The sequence below is a fragment of the Moschus berezovskii genome, chromosome 17, assembly GCF_049115385.1.
Source record: "Moschus berezovskii isolate FMDL1 chromosome 17, NW_MosBer_1.0, whole genome shotgun sequence".
Lineage (NCBI taxonomy): Eukaryota > Metazoa > Chordata > Mammalia > Artiodactyla > Moschidae > Moschus > Moschus berezovskii.
In genome coordinates, this window is record NC_142476.1 from 12,694,581 (window position 1) to 12,711,676 (window position 17,096).

General features: G+C 45.9%; 1 protein-coding gene across 2 annotated transcripts in view; it reads right to left on the bottom strand.

The window, feature by feature from the left end:
- The window catches only part of CAMSAP2 (calmodulin regulated spectrin associated protein family member 2), a 94,755-nt gene that overhangs the window by 57,141 nt on the left and 20,518 nt on the right, over positions 1-17,096 (bottom strand). The window contains exon 2 of one of the 2 annotated variants that reach the window (XM_055418947.2): positions 16,454-16,713. In XM_055418947.2, the coding sequence (XP_055274922.2) occupies positions 16,454-16,713 (260 nt within the window). Of the gene's footprint in view, positions 1-10,465; positions 10,595-16,453; positions 16,714-17,096 lie in introns of those variants that run through there. The other variant, XM_055418948.2, reaches the window with a different exon arrangement.

Sequence of the window (17,096 nt, forward strand, 5' to 3'; positions counted from 1 at the left end):
ACTGATTTCCTTTAGGATGGACTGGTTGGATCTCCTTGCAGATCAAGGGACTCTCAAGAGTCTTCTCCAACACCACAGTTCAAAAGCATCAATTCTTCGGCGATCAGCTTTCTTTATAGTCCAACTCTCACATCCATACATGACTACTGGAAAAATTATAGCCTTGACTAGATGGACCTTTATTGGCAAAGTAAAGTCTCTGCTTTTTAATATGCTGTCTAGGTTGGTCATAACTTTTCTTCCAAGGAGTAAGCATCTTTTAACTTTATGACTGCAGGAACATCTGCAGTGATTTTTGAGCCCCCCAAAATAAAGTTTGTCCCTGTTTCCCCATCTATTTGCCATGAAGTGATGGGACCATATGCCATGATCTTAGTTTTCTGAATGCTGAGTTTTAAGCTAACTTTTTCACTCTCTTCTTTCACTTTCATCAGGAGGCTCTTTAATTATTCTTCGCTTTCTGCCATAAGGGTGGTGTCATCTGTGTATCTGAGGTTGTTGATATTTCTCCTGGCAAACTTGATTCCAGCTTGGGCTTCCTCCAGCCCAGCGTTTCTCATGATGTACTCTGCATATAAGTTAAATAATCAGGGTGACAATATACAGCCATTGGTCCATGTCCGGTTCTAACTGTTGCTTCCTCACCTGCATACAGATTTCTCAAGACGCAGGTCAGGTGATCTGGTATTCCCCTCTCTTTAAGAATTTTCCAGTTTGTTATGATCCACATAGAGACTTTGGCATAGTCAATGAAGCAGAAAAAGATGTTTTCTGGAATTCTTTTGCTTTTTTGATGATCCAACAGATGTTGGCAATTTGATCTCTGGTTCCTCTGCCTTTTCTAAAACCAGCTTGAACATCTAGAAGTTCACAGTTCACGTATTGCTGAAGCTTGGCTTGGAGAATTTTGAGCATGACTTTACTAATGTGTGAGATGAGTGCAACTGTGCGGTAGTTTGAGCATTCTTTGGCATTGCCTTTCTTTGGGATTGGAATGAAAACTGACCTTCTCCAGTCCTGTGGCCACTGCTGAGTTTTCCAAATTTGCTGGCATATTGAGTGCAACACTTTCACAGCATCATCTTTCAGGATTTGAAATAGCTCAACTGGAATTCCATCACCTCCACTAGCTTTGTTCGTAGTGATGCTTCCTAAGGCCCACTTGACTTCACATTCCAGGATGTCTGGCTCTAGGTGTGTGATCATACCATTGGGATTATCTGGGTCGTGAAGATCTTTTTGGTACAGTTCTTCTGTGTATTCTTGCCACCTATTCTTAATATCTTCTGCTTCTGTTCAGTGCATACCATTTCTGTCCTTTACTGTGCCTATCTTTGCGTGAAATGTTCCCTTGGTATCTCTAATTTTCTTGAAGAGATCTCTAATCTTTCCCATTCTATTGTTTTCCTCTTATTTCTTTGCACTGATTACTGAAGAAGGCTTTCTTATCTCTCCCTGCTATTCTTTGGAACTCTGCATTCAAATGGGTATATCTTTCCTTTTCTCCTTTGCTTTTCACTTCGCTTCTCAGTTATTTGTAAGGCCTCCTCAGACATTTCTTTTTCTTGTGGTCTTGATCCCTGCCTCCTGTACAATGTCACAAACCTCCGACCATAGTTCTTCAGGCTCTCTATCAGATCTCATCCCTTGACTCTATTTCTTACTTCCACTGTATAATCGTACGGGATTTGATTTAGGTCATACCTGAATAGTCAAATGAGATCAAAGTACATCAAAGTGCCCTAAACGTTAGGTGACATAGTGAGTTACAGTGGTTTGTTCCCTCAGGCATCAGTCAGTGTATGACTCTGGGGTTAACAGTTTATCATCTGAAGATAATCTTCGAATTTCATTGTAATCATTTATTCTTATGCTTCCCCAAACAAATAATACATCGATCAACAGTTTAAGGCATTAAATCAGGAGTGTGCCTGGCTGAGTAACAGTGGACCTGCAAGCAGCCAGCACAGACTGCCAGCAGGCAAGACGGCCACCATGACCTGCACAGTGAAGCCTGGGCTGCTTCGTGGAAACCCCTGGGGGCAGGCGATTACATCCAGCTCATCAAGATTTACGTACGGAGCAACTGTGGCTTTCCAATGTCCTAACCGTGGTGACCTGGGCAAGTTTTATTTATAAGTCAGTTTATATATGGCAGCTCAGGCTCTCATCACCACCACTCAACGTAATTGCTGCCACCTCATGCCAGAGACCTAAAATGACAGCTATGTTCTTTCATTTGCTAACCAGGATGACATTCCTCATACAGCTGAACCAGTCACATATGGTGTACTTCAAAGTCTGTTTCTGTTTCATAGCTTTCCAGATTTGAAAGTTTTCCAGGCATATGGATCCTGAGCCAAAAACTGTGCTTCAAATCTCAAAATCTAAAACGAGCTGCACAAAATACACTGAAATATGCTTTATCATATAAAAATAACCATCAGTAAAAGCTCCAGTTAACACTCAAAAAATTGCCTGAAAGGAAGTTTGTCAGCAAATTTCTTTCAGCTGGGTATGTATGAAAAATACGCCTGACGGTTCTAGCTTTACCAGAAAAAAAGAAAAGAAATTGAACCACACGAAGTTATGACATAATCATAGCTATTCCAACCATGCAGTCAGGATTCGTCTGCCAAGCACTGTCTATGGGAAAGAGAGAGAGGAAGGTTGCAAGGTCTCCTTGGTGACACGGGAGGTCACCACCCAGGTTTCTGGAAACTACAAAGACGAGTTAAAGCTGTATAACAGCAGGCAAAATTTCACAAGGTTTGAACACAGCTATGGCAGAAACTTCATCAGCAAAGTAAGAATTGGGAACACCGTTCCTCCCACCTGCCAAGCACCCAGAGGTCATATTCCTTCCCAGCTGAAGGCCTGTGGGCAAGCAGTGCCGGAAGGAACACGGCACAGCGGCAGAACGCAGAATCCGAAGTCGCTGAGGCCAGCATCAAGGCCTCTTCACACAGATGCCGGCTAGAGGTAAAGAGCTGTAGATCTGCGAGGCACCTCACCAGCTAACTGGCTGGAAAACGAATACTCACGAGAAAGGAGTCTGAGCTTGTACAGGAGTCAGTGCATGCAGAACGGGGGCTGTTAGCCCCTGACCACCCCCACAACCTGGTGACACAGCCCGCAAGAGACGACCCTGCCACAGTAACACACACATCTCCACTCTGTCCACTCTAACCAAGCTGAACAAGTGTGTGAGGCTGCCCAAAGAATATCAAGAGATGCCCCTGCCACAGTAACTCACACATCTCCACTCTAACCAAGCAGAACAAATGTGTAAAGGGATCAAAAGACTATCAAGTTTTTTTTTATTAACCCTCTGAACTGGTAATACCTTAAAAGAACACTGATTTTTCAAACAGTTGAGAAATAATGTCCACATAAAACGCTCCCACTATAACTTTGGTAGACCATAACATATGTAACTCCTTTAAAACATTGATTTTTAATGAATCATTAAATACTGACATTATTCAAACCAAATTTTAATTTATACCATGAAAAATATGAAGAAATAATAATTTATCAATAACAATGCTGTTTAACCAAAAAAAAAAGGGTTTTTAAAAACATCAATTTTCCTTGTGTTTTCAGGCTTTCTTCAGTAACACTCTCATCGCCACATGGGAACTAGGAGTGAGGCACAAACTCTGCAGAGGGTTGGGAAAGGCTGATTATGAACAGTGGTGCCATGCAGAGTACTGCAATCAGTCAGATGTCAAAGCAGTCAGAGCACTTCAGAACCTTCGTGCCTCATCATTATTTTAAATGAAACTTTGAGAAGAAAGAACAAAACTGGAGGTGTCACAACCTTTGACCTCAGACTTTACTACAAAGCCACAGTCATCAGAACAGCATGGTGTTGGCACAAAAACAGACTTGCAGATCAACCGAACAGAACAGAGCCCAGAAATAACCCCACACAGCTACGGCCAATCGACCTACAGCACAGGAGGCAAGGGGACCGAGGGAGGAGGTCTCTCTGAAGTGATACTAGGACACTGAAAGGCTACACGTAAAAGAATAGGACATTTTCTTACACCACACACAAAAATAAACTTAAAATCGATTAAAGGCCTAAACGTAAGACCTGAAACCACAAAAGTCTTAGAAGAAAATATAGGCAGTGACTCAGATGGCAGAGAATTGGCCTGTAATACAGGAGGTCTGGGTTCGATCCCTGGGTCAGGAAGATCCCCTGGAGAAGGGAATGGCAACCTATTCCAATATTCTTGCTGGAGAATTCCATGCACAGAGGAGCCTAGTAGGGGCTACCGTACATGAGGTCGCAAAGAGTCGGACATGACTGAGCGATGGCTTCCTGGGAGGCTCAAACGGTAAAAAAAACTCTGCCTGCAATGCGGGAGAGCCAGGTTCAATCCCTGGGTTGGGAAAATTCCCTGGAGAAGGGAATGTTCAATCCACTCCAAGATTGTGGCCTGGAGAATCCCATGGACAGAGGAGCCTGGTCTATAGTCCATGGGGTCGCAAAGAGTCAGACACGACTGAGCACTAACATATAAGGGGCTAATATCCATAAACAAAGACCCCACAGAACTCAAATCAAAAACAAAACAAACCGAACCCCCCAAAAAATATATACATTAAAAAATGGGCAGAGGACCTGAACAGATACTTTTTCCAAAGAAGGCACACGGATGGCCAACAGGCAGTGTGGAAAGATGCTGGACATCACTAACCGCCTTGCTCAAGACCAGTCTGGTGGCTCTTTCCAGCTCCTGAGACACACCTGCAGGCCACTATGCCTGCTGCCCCTGATGCCTGGAATGTTCTTTTCCCAGGAGTCACACGAACTGCGTCCTTCCAGTGTTTAGGCCTCAGTTCAGGCGTCAGTCCTCTAGACCAGCCTTCCCTGACGCCTCGGAGGAAGACAGCACACTTCACTCCCTCTGCCTTTCTTCTTGATTTCTTTTCTTCAGAGCGTTCACGACTATCGGAAACTGTTACAATCTGCTTAGCTTTTTACTGATCATCTTTGCGACAGTGTTAGCTGTGTGAAAGCAAGGCTGGCTGTCGTCCCATCACTGTCCTGTCACCAAGGCCCCAGCAGTTCAACAAGCACTTACTGAATCAAAGAGCTCACATCTCACAAAGCACACAGTAACAAACGTAGCCCGAAAACCTCAAATTCCAGAACACGCTCCCTCCAGGAAACTCTCCCTGGGAACTTGATCATCCAGACGTGGCGCTGAGTTACTTGGTGGCCTGTCTTGTTCCCCGTCGGGGATGCTGGACCCCCATCTAGGCCCAAGTGGCCCTGGTGGAGAGCTCTGCTCACAGCCACCCTCCTGGGCGAGGCTGCCCCAACCCTTCTACCCACGAGGGATGCACACCGTTTCCTCAGGTTGCTCCATCACATCCTCCCGCTTTTATTTCCCTCATAGCCCTCATCATTCTCTAAGGTTACCCTTTCAATGTTTACTAGGTGGACTGTTTACCACAAACTAAAGATTTGAGCTTCAGGAAAACTCAGAATCAGCTCAAAACTCATCATCAGCATTCTCAGATCCCTGCAAGTAGAGCCAGAGGACTTCCTGAAAGACAGGCCCCTGGGACAGCTTCGCAACACAGTCACTTTGTGCCACAGCTCATTATAACCCTCTTTTCAACACAGAACAGGGCGAGCTCAGAAGGAATCCGAGTGTTACAAAGATCTTCTTTTCTATCACAGAAGCTCGTTTATCCAGGTGTCTAAACATAGGCAAGCATCCAAATGGAACGGTTTGTACAGTTTTTAAATAATCATCTATTTTCCTTCTTTAACTCTCAACACTGACATTAATTAAAAACAATCTGCTAAACTATTACAGTCTGCCAAGCTAAAAAACAGCTCGGTATCACGGGGACGGGGTGGAGGGTCAGTTTGTTCAACACTGACTGGGGTGTGGATGACTGCAGACCCCCGTGGGCCCGCGTGCTGCTCGACAGTGCTGGCCGGAGCTGTGCAGACGGGAAAACCTGATCTCTACACCAAAGCTGTGAAAGCAGCTCAGACTTAGTGCTCCAATTATACATGTTTATATACAATTATGTATGCTAATGCTTTCGAGGAACTGACTCATTGGAAAAGACCCTGAAGCTGGGAAAGATTGAAGGTGGGAGGAGAAGGGGACGACAGAGGATGAGACGGCTGGATGGCATCACCAACTCGATGGACATGGATTTGGGCGAACTCTGGGAGTTGGTGACGGACAGGGAGGCTTGGTCTCGCAGAGTTGGACACGACTGAGTGACTGAACTGATGCTAATACTGTATATTATTTAAAGAAAAAGTATCCCTGACAGTACTAGTTCCTTAAATTTAGTAATCTACAATGAAGTTACCTTTTTTCTCTTTTTAAAATAAGAAAAGTCTTATTTAATATACATTTACTTCACCTTGAAAAATCATCAAAAATTACTGCTGGCAGGTCTATACTATCAGACAACTTTCTAAATATTTAGCTCTTGCTACTTTGAATATATTATGAAGGCGAGATTACCAACAGACAATAAAATTTTAACTATTTACAAATGAAATTTATTTTACAAAGTATGAAGTAACGCATTACCTCATACTTTAGAAGCTAGCTCTGAAAAGTCAAATTTTTCACAAAAGAATATGCATATGAACCTGTAATATATACTAAATTTCAAATCAAATAAAATGACTAAATTTTTAATTGGAAAGTAAGACAGGTATCAAAGTATTATTTCAGGAAAATTAATCTGCTAGAAGTATACCATTGAAATTAGACAAAATCAATCTGTTTTTTTGGCCACGCTGTGCAACTTGTAGGATCTTAGTTCCCAGACCAGGGATTGAATCTGGACCCACAGCACAGAAAGCGCCAAGTCCTAACCACTGGACCACCAGGAAAGGCCCTAGATAAACAAACATTAAGGTGGCAAGTCCACACACAAATTCTAGTCTCACAGTTTCCTTTTTTTTCATTAAATCAGATACAAGTTGGTAACTTATAGATTAAAATACATTTTTAAGAAAAATATAAGTATGGCATTTAGTTTTCAGTACCAACACTGTTACCTTACCACGCTTCCCTATAAAAACAATTAAACAAGTGGTTTGAAATGTGTGTTTATAACCCATTTGTGGGTCAAGCATGAAGTAGGTTCCATCAACCACAGTCCTCATTTTTTGCAAACAGAACAGGAAAAGCCAGGTTACAAGGGTAACTGTCACGTGTGTGCGGCAGCCAGACCAGCTGCGGGTCCTGAGCACAACGCACCCATGCAAGCCTCAGTCAAGAGAATTCCAGAACTCCAGCCCAGACAGCGGCGAAGGCCTCTCTCCACTCCAGACTTCACTGCTACGCTTAAGTCTGTCCACAGAGTTAACTGGGATGCAGTTAAACTGGGAACAAAGGGAAATGGGTGGCTTACTCTTTATACAGTGTTTCACTACATTTCCTTTAATGGTAGGCAGCAGAGTCTGTTGAATGAATTGTCCTAATTTAAACACCTGGGACTTGCTGAGGGGACACTGAGGCAGGGCACAGTCTCTAGGAGATGGGCCAGCTCAGGACACACAGACATGGAGCGCCTCCAGGCCTGGCAGGGCGCTCGTGAGCTTTGCCCGGCAGCCTCCGCCTCCATCCCTGTGCCGCCCGCACAGGCAAGCAGCCTCTGCTGTCAGGTGGTCAGACCCCCGGGTAAACCAGCAGCGGCAGGGCACGGAGCACAGACACGCTCTCTGGGGAAATAAACTCTCCACCATTCCAATCTATCGGAAACATCTGATTTTTCTGGCCAGAAGTCAACATTTCATTTTGTAAGCACTATGTACTAGGCATAATACTTGGTTCAATATGATAAATATACACAATATATGTGCATATTAAAACATTAAATTGTATTGCTTAAATATATGCAGTTTTTATCAGTAAAACTGGGGGGAAATGAGATATATAAAATATGTTTTCAACAGCTAAAGGAGACTGCATTAAGAGCAAGTCTTTTAAAATAATGACCATTACATTGAACACTGCAATAAACATGACATTTTTCGTTTCACATAATGTATTCTTGAAAACTTAGGTTATTAAAAGTCGTATTTTTCTAAATCAGTGTTGTGAAAATGAATCCTGGTATAAAACACTTTCAAAATTTAAAAATTATTTTGCAAAGTGAAACACTTTGTTTTTAAAAAATCTGTATCTTTTTAAGTCAGTTGTCACTAAATGAGACGTCCCTATGCAAGAAGAGCACCTGCTGAGATTTGAATGTTTCAGTTCAGTTCAGTCGCTCAGTCGTGTCCGACTCTGCGACTCCATGAATCACAGCTCGCCAGGCCTCCCTGTCCATCACCAACTGCCGGAGTTCACTCAAACTCACGTCCATCGAGTCGGTGATGCCATCCAGCCATCTCATCCTCTGTCATCCCCTTCTCCTCCCGCCCCCAATCCCTCCCAGCATCAGAGTCTTTTCCAGTGAGTCAACTCGACGCATGAGGTAGCCAAAGTATTGGAGTTTCAGCTTCAACATCAGTCCTTCCAGTGAACACCCCGGACTGATCTCCTTTAGGATGGACTGGTTGGATCTCCTTGCAGTCCAAGGGACTCTCAAGAGTCTTCTCCAACACCACAGTTCAAAAGCAGCAATTCTTTGGCACTCAGCTTTCTTTATAGTCCAACTCTCACATCCATACGTCACTGCTGGATAAACCATAGCCTTGACTAGACGGACCTTTGTTGACAAAGTAATGTCTCTGCTTTTTAATATGCTGTCTAGGTTGGTCATAACTTTCCTTCCAAGGAGTAAGCATCTTCTAAGTTCATGATTGAATGTTTGTGTCCCTCTAACCAGTCCATTCTGGAGGAGATCAATCCTGGGTGTTCATTGGAAGGACTGATGCTAAAGCTGAAACTCCAATACTTTGGCCACCTCATGCGACGAGTTGACTCACTGGAAAAGAGTCTGATGCTGGGAGGGATTGGGGGTGGGAGGAGACGGGGACGACAGAGAATGAGATGGATGGATGGCATCACCAACTTGATGGACGTGAGTTTGAGTGAACTCTGGGAGTTGGTGATGGACAGGGAGGCCTGGCATGCTGTGATTCATGGGGTCACAAAGAGTCGGACACAAATGAGCGACTGAACTGAACTGAACTGAACGTTCTAATGTGGGAACTAGAAAGCACCAGGTGATGGTGAGAGGTGGGGGGCCCCAGGGAGGGGACGGGTCAGGAGGCGGGGGCCCAGGGAGGCTCCCTCCCTTCCCCCACAGGAGGTCACAGCAGGAAACTGGCAGCCTACAACCCAGAAAAGGCCTTCACCAATACCCAACCATGATGACTCCCTGACCTATTTTGGTTGTTTATAGACCACAGAGTCTGTGGGGCTCCGTTACAGCAGCCCGAAGAGACTAGGCCCCCTTCCAGCCAGCCTGCCTGCTCTCGGGTTTCCCACCTGCTCCTCTTACCACACTCCTCTCGGCCGCCGCACACCCCTCTCACGGTGGGACACCCTGCTTCATGCTGACATTCTCTGCCAGGCTCCCCACAGTCAATGCAGAGCAAAATCCACAAGGACAAGAACAAGGGTGGCAACACAGCATGTGCAGAAAGAACACGCACCAGGTCAGGAGCGGAGGGGACCCGGGGCGGCCACTGCACCGCCAGGAGCTAGTCTCCAAAGTCTACACCAGCTCACGCAGCTCAATAGCAAAGGAACAAACAACTCAGGCAAAAGTGGGCAGATGGCCTACACAGCCATTTCTCCAAGGAAGACACACAGATGGCCAAGAGGCAGATGAAAAGACGCTTCAGTTCAGTTCAGTTCAGTCCAGTCGCTCAGTCGTGTCCGACTCTGCGACCCCATGAATCACAGCTTAACCACACCAATTATTCAGTTCAGTTCAGTTCAGTTCAGTCGCTCAGTCGCAAATCAAAACTACAATGAGGTATTACCCCACTTGGGTCAGAATGGCCATCATCAAAAAATACACAAACAATAAAGGCTGGAAAGAAGGGAGCCGTCCCACACTGCTGGTGGGAATGTAAACTGGTGTAGTCACTATGGACAGCAGGATGGAGGCTCCTTCAGAAACTAAACACACAACGGCCACATGACCAGCAGTTCCACTCCCGGGCACGTGACTATCTGGAGGAAAACCCGGTTCCAAAGGATACACGCACCCAACATCCACAGGAGCACTACACACGGCAGTCAAGACACAGAAGCAACCTAAATGTCCACGACAGACAAGTGGGTGAGGAAGATGCGGGACGCGCAGACAACGGCACGTTAGCCATTAAAAAGAACGACATGATGCCACCTGCCGCAATGTGGACGGACCTGGGGATCGTCGTGCTAAGTGAGGTCAGACAGAGACAGACAAGCACCATCTGATGTCGCTGATGTGCAGAATCTAAAAACGATCCGGATGGACTGACTGACCAAACAGAACCAGACTGAGAGGATGAACTTACAGTTACCAAGGCGGGAGGGTGCAGGGAGGGACAGACGGAATCACCTCGACTCCACCTCAGCAGCGCTTCTCCGGCACCTCCACAGCCTCCATGCTCACTCCCGTAGCAGAGTGACCGTCTGCAACGCGAGCCCGCTGCTGCCCTGCCTGGTGCAGAGCCATCACCTCCGGGGAGAAGGACACACAGGGTCATCGTGCCTGTCCCCAGCCCGTGCTCCGGCCTCAGTGCTCGTCTCTGGACACGTACCCGGGGCTGAAGCTGCACTCCGACGGCACGCTCCCATACACCAGCTGCATCTCTGTGCCCACCTGGAAGCCCCTTCACAGCTGCCAAGACTCGGCCCAAGAGCAGGAGCGAGTCTGGAGCCCCTACGCTCCTGAAACACACGTATTATAAGTTGCTTGTTTCTCTAACCCCAGGAGAATGCAAGTCTCTGGAGGACAGAGGCTCCCCCCAGTCACAGTACATAATACAGAGTATGTGGCAGAAGCGCTGTCAATAAACTGAAAAAATTAATAGATGGCCTGACTTCAGGTTTATTATAAACATAAAGGTTTTGTGAGATCATCTGGTAAGATGAACACACATTCATCCAGTTATTTCTAGGAGAAAGTAATCTGGAGTTCTAAATAAACTACTACAAATAAACGCTAAGTCAAACGTAAAAAAAATGGTTATATCAAAAGATAATGTGACTCTGAGCCCTGAAATACTAATGGAATCCAAACCAGGTCCATGATTCATGGAAGAGAAATACCCAGCGCCACGCATGAATAAAATCCTGTTCAACAAATGCCAGGAGAATTTAGAATAATTTTTCACAGATAAGCTCTGCTCATAGTTTGCAAGACATTATTGTACACGGGTGACTAGAAATATGTCCTTCCTCAACCACTACTCTAATAAATCTTACATTTATATAATGCTCCTTATCTAAAGGGCAATTTTTAAACTTCTTACATGGGGAAAAGGTTTTTAAAGCTTCTACATGGGTAAGTGACTGAGTTCCAGCGACGGTGGTGCCGTTGGGATCCCAAGAACGGCAGTGGAGAGGGCCAGTGTGCTGGGGGCGGGGCAGCAGCGAGGAAGATGGACCAGCGGGGTTTTCTGCTCTTTTGTTAGTTTGATGCAGGCAGGATAAAAACAAGTCCACGCACCACTACTGCCACAACGAACCCCAAGAAAATAGCATGAAAATGTACTCCCTGATCCTGTAACGCACAAGAGTTAAAAATCCCAGCTCTGCTCACAGCCTCTTCGCGGTCTAGGCAACCGGCCCATTCTGCAGGCTCATCTCACACGGGTGCTGCATGCAGGCGGCGATGTCACCGGCGATGAACAGCACGCCTGCACGGCCCAAACTGAGTCGGGAACTTCCTCAGCCTGCCGCCTCTCACCGATCCCTTCCCACCCACAGAAACCGCGTGAATCACTCATCCCCGACGCCTTTCCTCACCGGCCAGCAGCAGCCACCATACCCGCCTGGACGGTCGCAATGCTACGGCTTACACCCCCACGGAGAGCACCCATTTCACGCTAACGAGCATCTTCCAGTCTTCTTTCTCTCCAGAGTCTAAGGTCCACATCATCCAAGTGCAGGCATCGTGGTCAGGAGAACGTGGACGACAAAGCACGATAAAGTAACGCCCCTTCATGTGCAGGAATATCCTCCCTGAGTAAACAGATGTTTCCATCATCCCTCTGTTTTAAACATAGCTTCACTGGTCTTGCACTACTACAAGGCAGGGTAATGGACAGTGTGTGTGTGTGTGAGTCGCTCAGTCGTCCGACTGTGACCCCATGGACTGTAACCACCAGGCTCTTCTGTCCATGGGATTCTCCAGGCAACAATATTGGAGTGGGTTGCCATTCCCACCTCCGGGACATCTTTCTGACCCAGGGAACGAACCCCGGTCTACACTGCAGGCGGATTCTTTATTGTCTGAGCCACCAGGGAAGCCCTAATGGATAGTACCAGAGATGCATTATAATTTTTTAGCTTATATTGCGTGAATACCCCAAACATCCATTATATAATGCTGACAGTTTACCAAGAGAACATTTCATGCCTTCCTTATCAAATGATCGCTCAGCACACTTTAGTTCCCATTAAGCAAACAGAGCACTAAAGCTGTTTCTGGTACTCATTAAGAGAAAGCACTTCAAAATAATATTTTTCTTTATATGACTGCTTCAAAGCAAGGTCTGATTAAGCAAGAAAGGTTATTTTATAAATCAAACATGAAAATCAATCTCATTTCATATCACACATACTATATACATATACATTTACTTTAATAGAGCTTTGTGAATATCAACTCTTTCTCCTAAATATGCAAACATGACTGGAAGGCTGATTTACAACCAAGAGTTTGATTCATAACCAGTCTACAGTTTACACAGCATGAATCCAAATATTTAAGTGCTCAAATTTGCTTTAGGTTACAGCATTATAAATTGGAAAGTCACAGTTTAGCTCATTCAGATTCTAATTCTAGTCTTGCTACTAAATAACAGTGCTGCCCTAGCCAAACTGCTTAACCTCTAAATTCTAAGTATTACATATTTGAAATGACTCTGGAGTAGATCAAATTTCTCAGATCACATTCTTGATTATAGAAGTCACCCTGAACACTTGTTAAAAATACATGTCCCAGGGACTTCCCAGGTGGTCCAGAGGTTAAGACTCTATGCTCCCACTGCAAGGACATGAGTTCGATCCCTGCTTGGGGCCCTGCATGCCACAAGGTGCCTCGACCCCGCTTCTAAGGCCCCACGCTAGCAGCTCTACCTGAAGGGCCAGGAAGTCTGTGTTCAAAGTCCCTCTGGACTGTGATCCCCAGGCTGCTCCCGACTGGCAAGTTTTCTACTACACACAGGTCAGCTCTGATCTCTAAGGCTCTCTCCAGCTATGAAATTCATAGACTTTCAGATTTTATGACACGGATCAGATCCACCAGCCCGCCTGATGGCAGCAAACGCAGTACACAGGCAGCTTCACTTTGCTGCAGAGGAAAGCTCAAAAGCTGCAAGCCCTATCTGCTCCACTGGCCACAAGTCCCTCAGCTTCCAAGGCCTCCTACGCACCAGTGCTCGTGAGGACAGATGATCCGACAGGTGAGCTGACTCTGGTGAGGGCATGCTGTGGTTCCAGGGCACACAAGTTGCCAGGTTTACCGCCGACTGGAGCGCTGACGGGAGGTCTCAGAGCCTGTGCCTCCCACCTGGCGGCTGTGCACGCGGTGCGTCTGGGCTCTGCTCACGGATGTGGGGCCGGTACGCGCACGTCACAGTCCAGCCCTTCCGCCAACCTCACAGATTACAACTATGTGCTGAATAACGGCCAGTACACATCCTAACTATTCAAAAACACAATTCCTGAAAATACTTTCCCATTGACATAAATATAGAAGAACGTATTTTAAATGTTATACTCTCAAAATCTGTCTTTAAATGCACTCTGATGGAAAGGATATATTCTCCAACAGGTGTTATCACTTTTTCTTTTTAAAAAAAAAAAAAAAAAGGCATTTCTTTCAATCCCCACTCACTCCCAAACTAATAATATCTGTTTAGTTGAACTTGCCTCATACTTACAATGACATTTCTGCTGCCACCACGTATTTTTTCTCAAGAGGCTATGAGGCGGCATACAGAAATAAAAGACTCCAAACCAAGATAATTTAGAAGTGGGAGGTGTGGTGGGGGGTCAGTATATCCAGTGCAATTAAACATACTATTTTTCACTACACTTCTCAAAATGCAGGACAAGAATATTGATTCTTATTACTCTAAAACCAAAAAGAATGGTTTCTTAAGAAACAAAGTTTTTACTAGTACTCTTGAGAAATTTTCTCACACAGGTCTTAGAAAAATAGTAATAGTACAGTATCATCAATCAAAACTTCATAGCAACTGGAAAACCTTAAATCAAGCTGTAAGAAAAACTGAAAGCATACAATTAAAACACAGATCAGCAGGTGTGACACAGCAGGGGGAAAAGGATGTGGTCCAGCATGAGTGTCTGAGACCACAGACAGAAAAGCCAGACCCAGAGAAGCAGCAGCCACACCCTTCACATCACCCTCCTTAACCCCAGCTCCTGGAAAGCGAAAGTGAAGTGACAGTGCTCAGCCGTGTCCCACTCTTCTTGACCCTGTGGACTATACAGCCCATGGGACTCTCCAGGCCAGAATACTGGAGTGGGCAGCCTTTCCCTTCTCCAGGGATTGAACCCAGGTCTCCCACATTGCAGGTGGATTCTATACCAGCTGAGCCACAATGGAATCCCAAGAATACTGGAGTGGGTAGCCTAATCCTTCTCCAGCGGGTCTTCCCGATCCAGGAATCAAACTGGTGTCCCTGCAATGCAGGCGGATTCTTTACCAACTGAGCTATCAGGGAAGCCCTCAATTTCTGGAGTCAGAGTTAACAGCAAGATCAATACAGAGTGAAAGTAACCTGATGGGAATGCAGATAGCAGTCGACCAAACCTGTACCTTCACACACACAAGCTGCACTAGGAAAAATAACGAAGGCCGTGTGGTGTCTGTTCCATCCTCATTAGAGAGGACCTAAAAGAGGCAACCTTCTCTGAGGATGAGCAGGTCACGTGGCGTGTGCCACTGGCACCTGAAAGAACTGGTGCTGGGCAGACACAGATACAGACTCAGCGCCATGGACGTGCTCTGTAACCAGCCCCTTGGCCTGTGCAGTGGAAGCAAGAGCAGTCAGAGCAGGAGTGTCCACCCAGCGCAGCGACTCTAGAGAGCGGACGGTGAGCCATTGCGGGGCCCCCTGAGCAGAGTTCTGCTCAGCCCTGGGGCCTGCAAGCTGCTCACGGGCACCACGTAGGTGTACAAAACTCAGAGGGGACCGTCAAGTGAATATGCATACCAGATAGATGTGCAAACCTCAGAGGGAACTGTGAGGTGAACCCACAGCCATCAACGGAAGGTCAAAATCTCCTATCTGACAAGAAACATTCTTAGTTTTCCTCAATGATTCTGCAGTTTAATAAATCTATTACTAAATTCATTAAAGTTTTCTCAAGACATTATTCTCCATTTCTAGAAAGTAATAAAAATAGGTTGTTTTAAAGAAGGAAAAGAGGCAGAAAGCAAAGGCAGGTCAATCGCCTCTTCGAGAGCTGTGTTTGGTAAACTAGTCTTTACTCATCCTTCTTCAGTCTCATAATTTCATAGTTTTCCACGTACACCTCTTTCCTCTCGTCCAGGGGAGACAGCCCATCTCACGCGAGAGTCTGGTCCAATCCAGTGTGCGAGTGAGTTGCTGTCCTAACACCGTTCTCGACGCCCAGGACACTGTAAACCTGAGCTCAGGTGGCTCCACAGACCAACGGAGGACACGGCCAACCCCAGCACGTGCGTGTCCCCGGAGCTGCGGGGAGGAGGGGCCTGCCTGCTCGACCCAGGCCAGAACACAGCCCTGCACTGCGTGTTCTCCACAGGAATGTGCTCATGGCTATTAAATAAACTCAAATAACGAGCGCACAGGAATCTACCAAAAGGGCAATCACGCAGATAAACGAGCACTCACGACTCCCACCTCCTTCCTAAGGAGAAGACAAGGATGCCCTGGTACGTCTCTTAGAGTCTCTGGGATGCAAAAAAGTAAGCTTTTAAATTGAAAAAAAAAACACCAAAAAACACTTTAGTTGGAAATTATGTGATTGTTTCTCCCACGTATTAGAATGGCACCAAACATTCCAAAATAGTTCATTAAACTCTTCCTTAATTGGATCGCTTTGCTATACACCCAAAATACAACACTGTAAATCAATCATACTTCAATTCTTAAAAAAAAAATCTTCAATTTGAAAATGAGGTTTATGAGGAAAAAGATAATTTTTAAGCTCCAGGCAGAGATGGCAGTGCAGCTGTAAAACCTAGGTCCCTCTGCTGGGTAACACACTTCTCGCTCAGAAGCACACACGTCAAACGCCGTCGGCATGCACAGAAGACTCACCATCTGGATGGGCTTCTTCTGCAGGTCTCTCTCTGTTACCAGCTTCTCTTGGTCAGTGACATAGAGGCCCTTCTGAGCTAAGGCCTGGATGACGGCGTCGTGGCCCAGCAGGGGCTTCGCAGCGTCGCTCCTGAGGATGAGGCTCCCGGCACGGCAGTACAGCTCGGCGGAGAGCAGCAGGCCAACCACGGGCGGCTTGATGTGCTCCTGGTCATACTGGTCCGTGTAGAACGGCTCTCGGAGCTCCTCTGGCACATTCTCTACAAAGATTAAGAGGGAAACATTCTTACAAGATTTGTATAAAAGAAACAGTTTATTTAATAGCATCACTTATGTCATAAAAGATTTCTTTTAGAAACAACAATAGCCCTTTAACTGAACAGATGATTTATCTGACCACGACAGAGAGTCTGGAATGAGAAAGAGAGAGAACTTTCCTTTACGGAAGATACTGTCCGAGAACATCACGAAAAGCCGTCACCAAGCATCAAGGAGAAACATCTTCTGAGCCCAGTGGCTCAGGGGAAAGCCCTCCCACATGCACGCTCGGACACACAGGACGAGTGCAAAGATTCCGCAAAGCCCGTGTCAGTGAGTCCCCTCTCATTCAAGCGGCCAACCAGGAAAGGCAGCGTAACAGCCG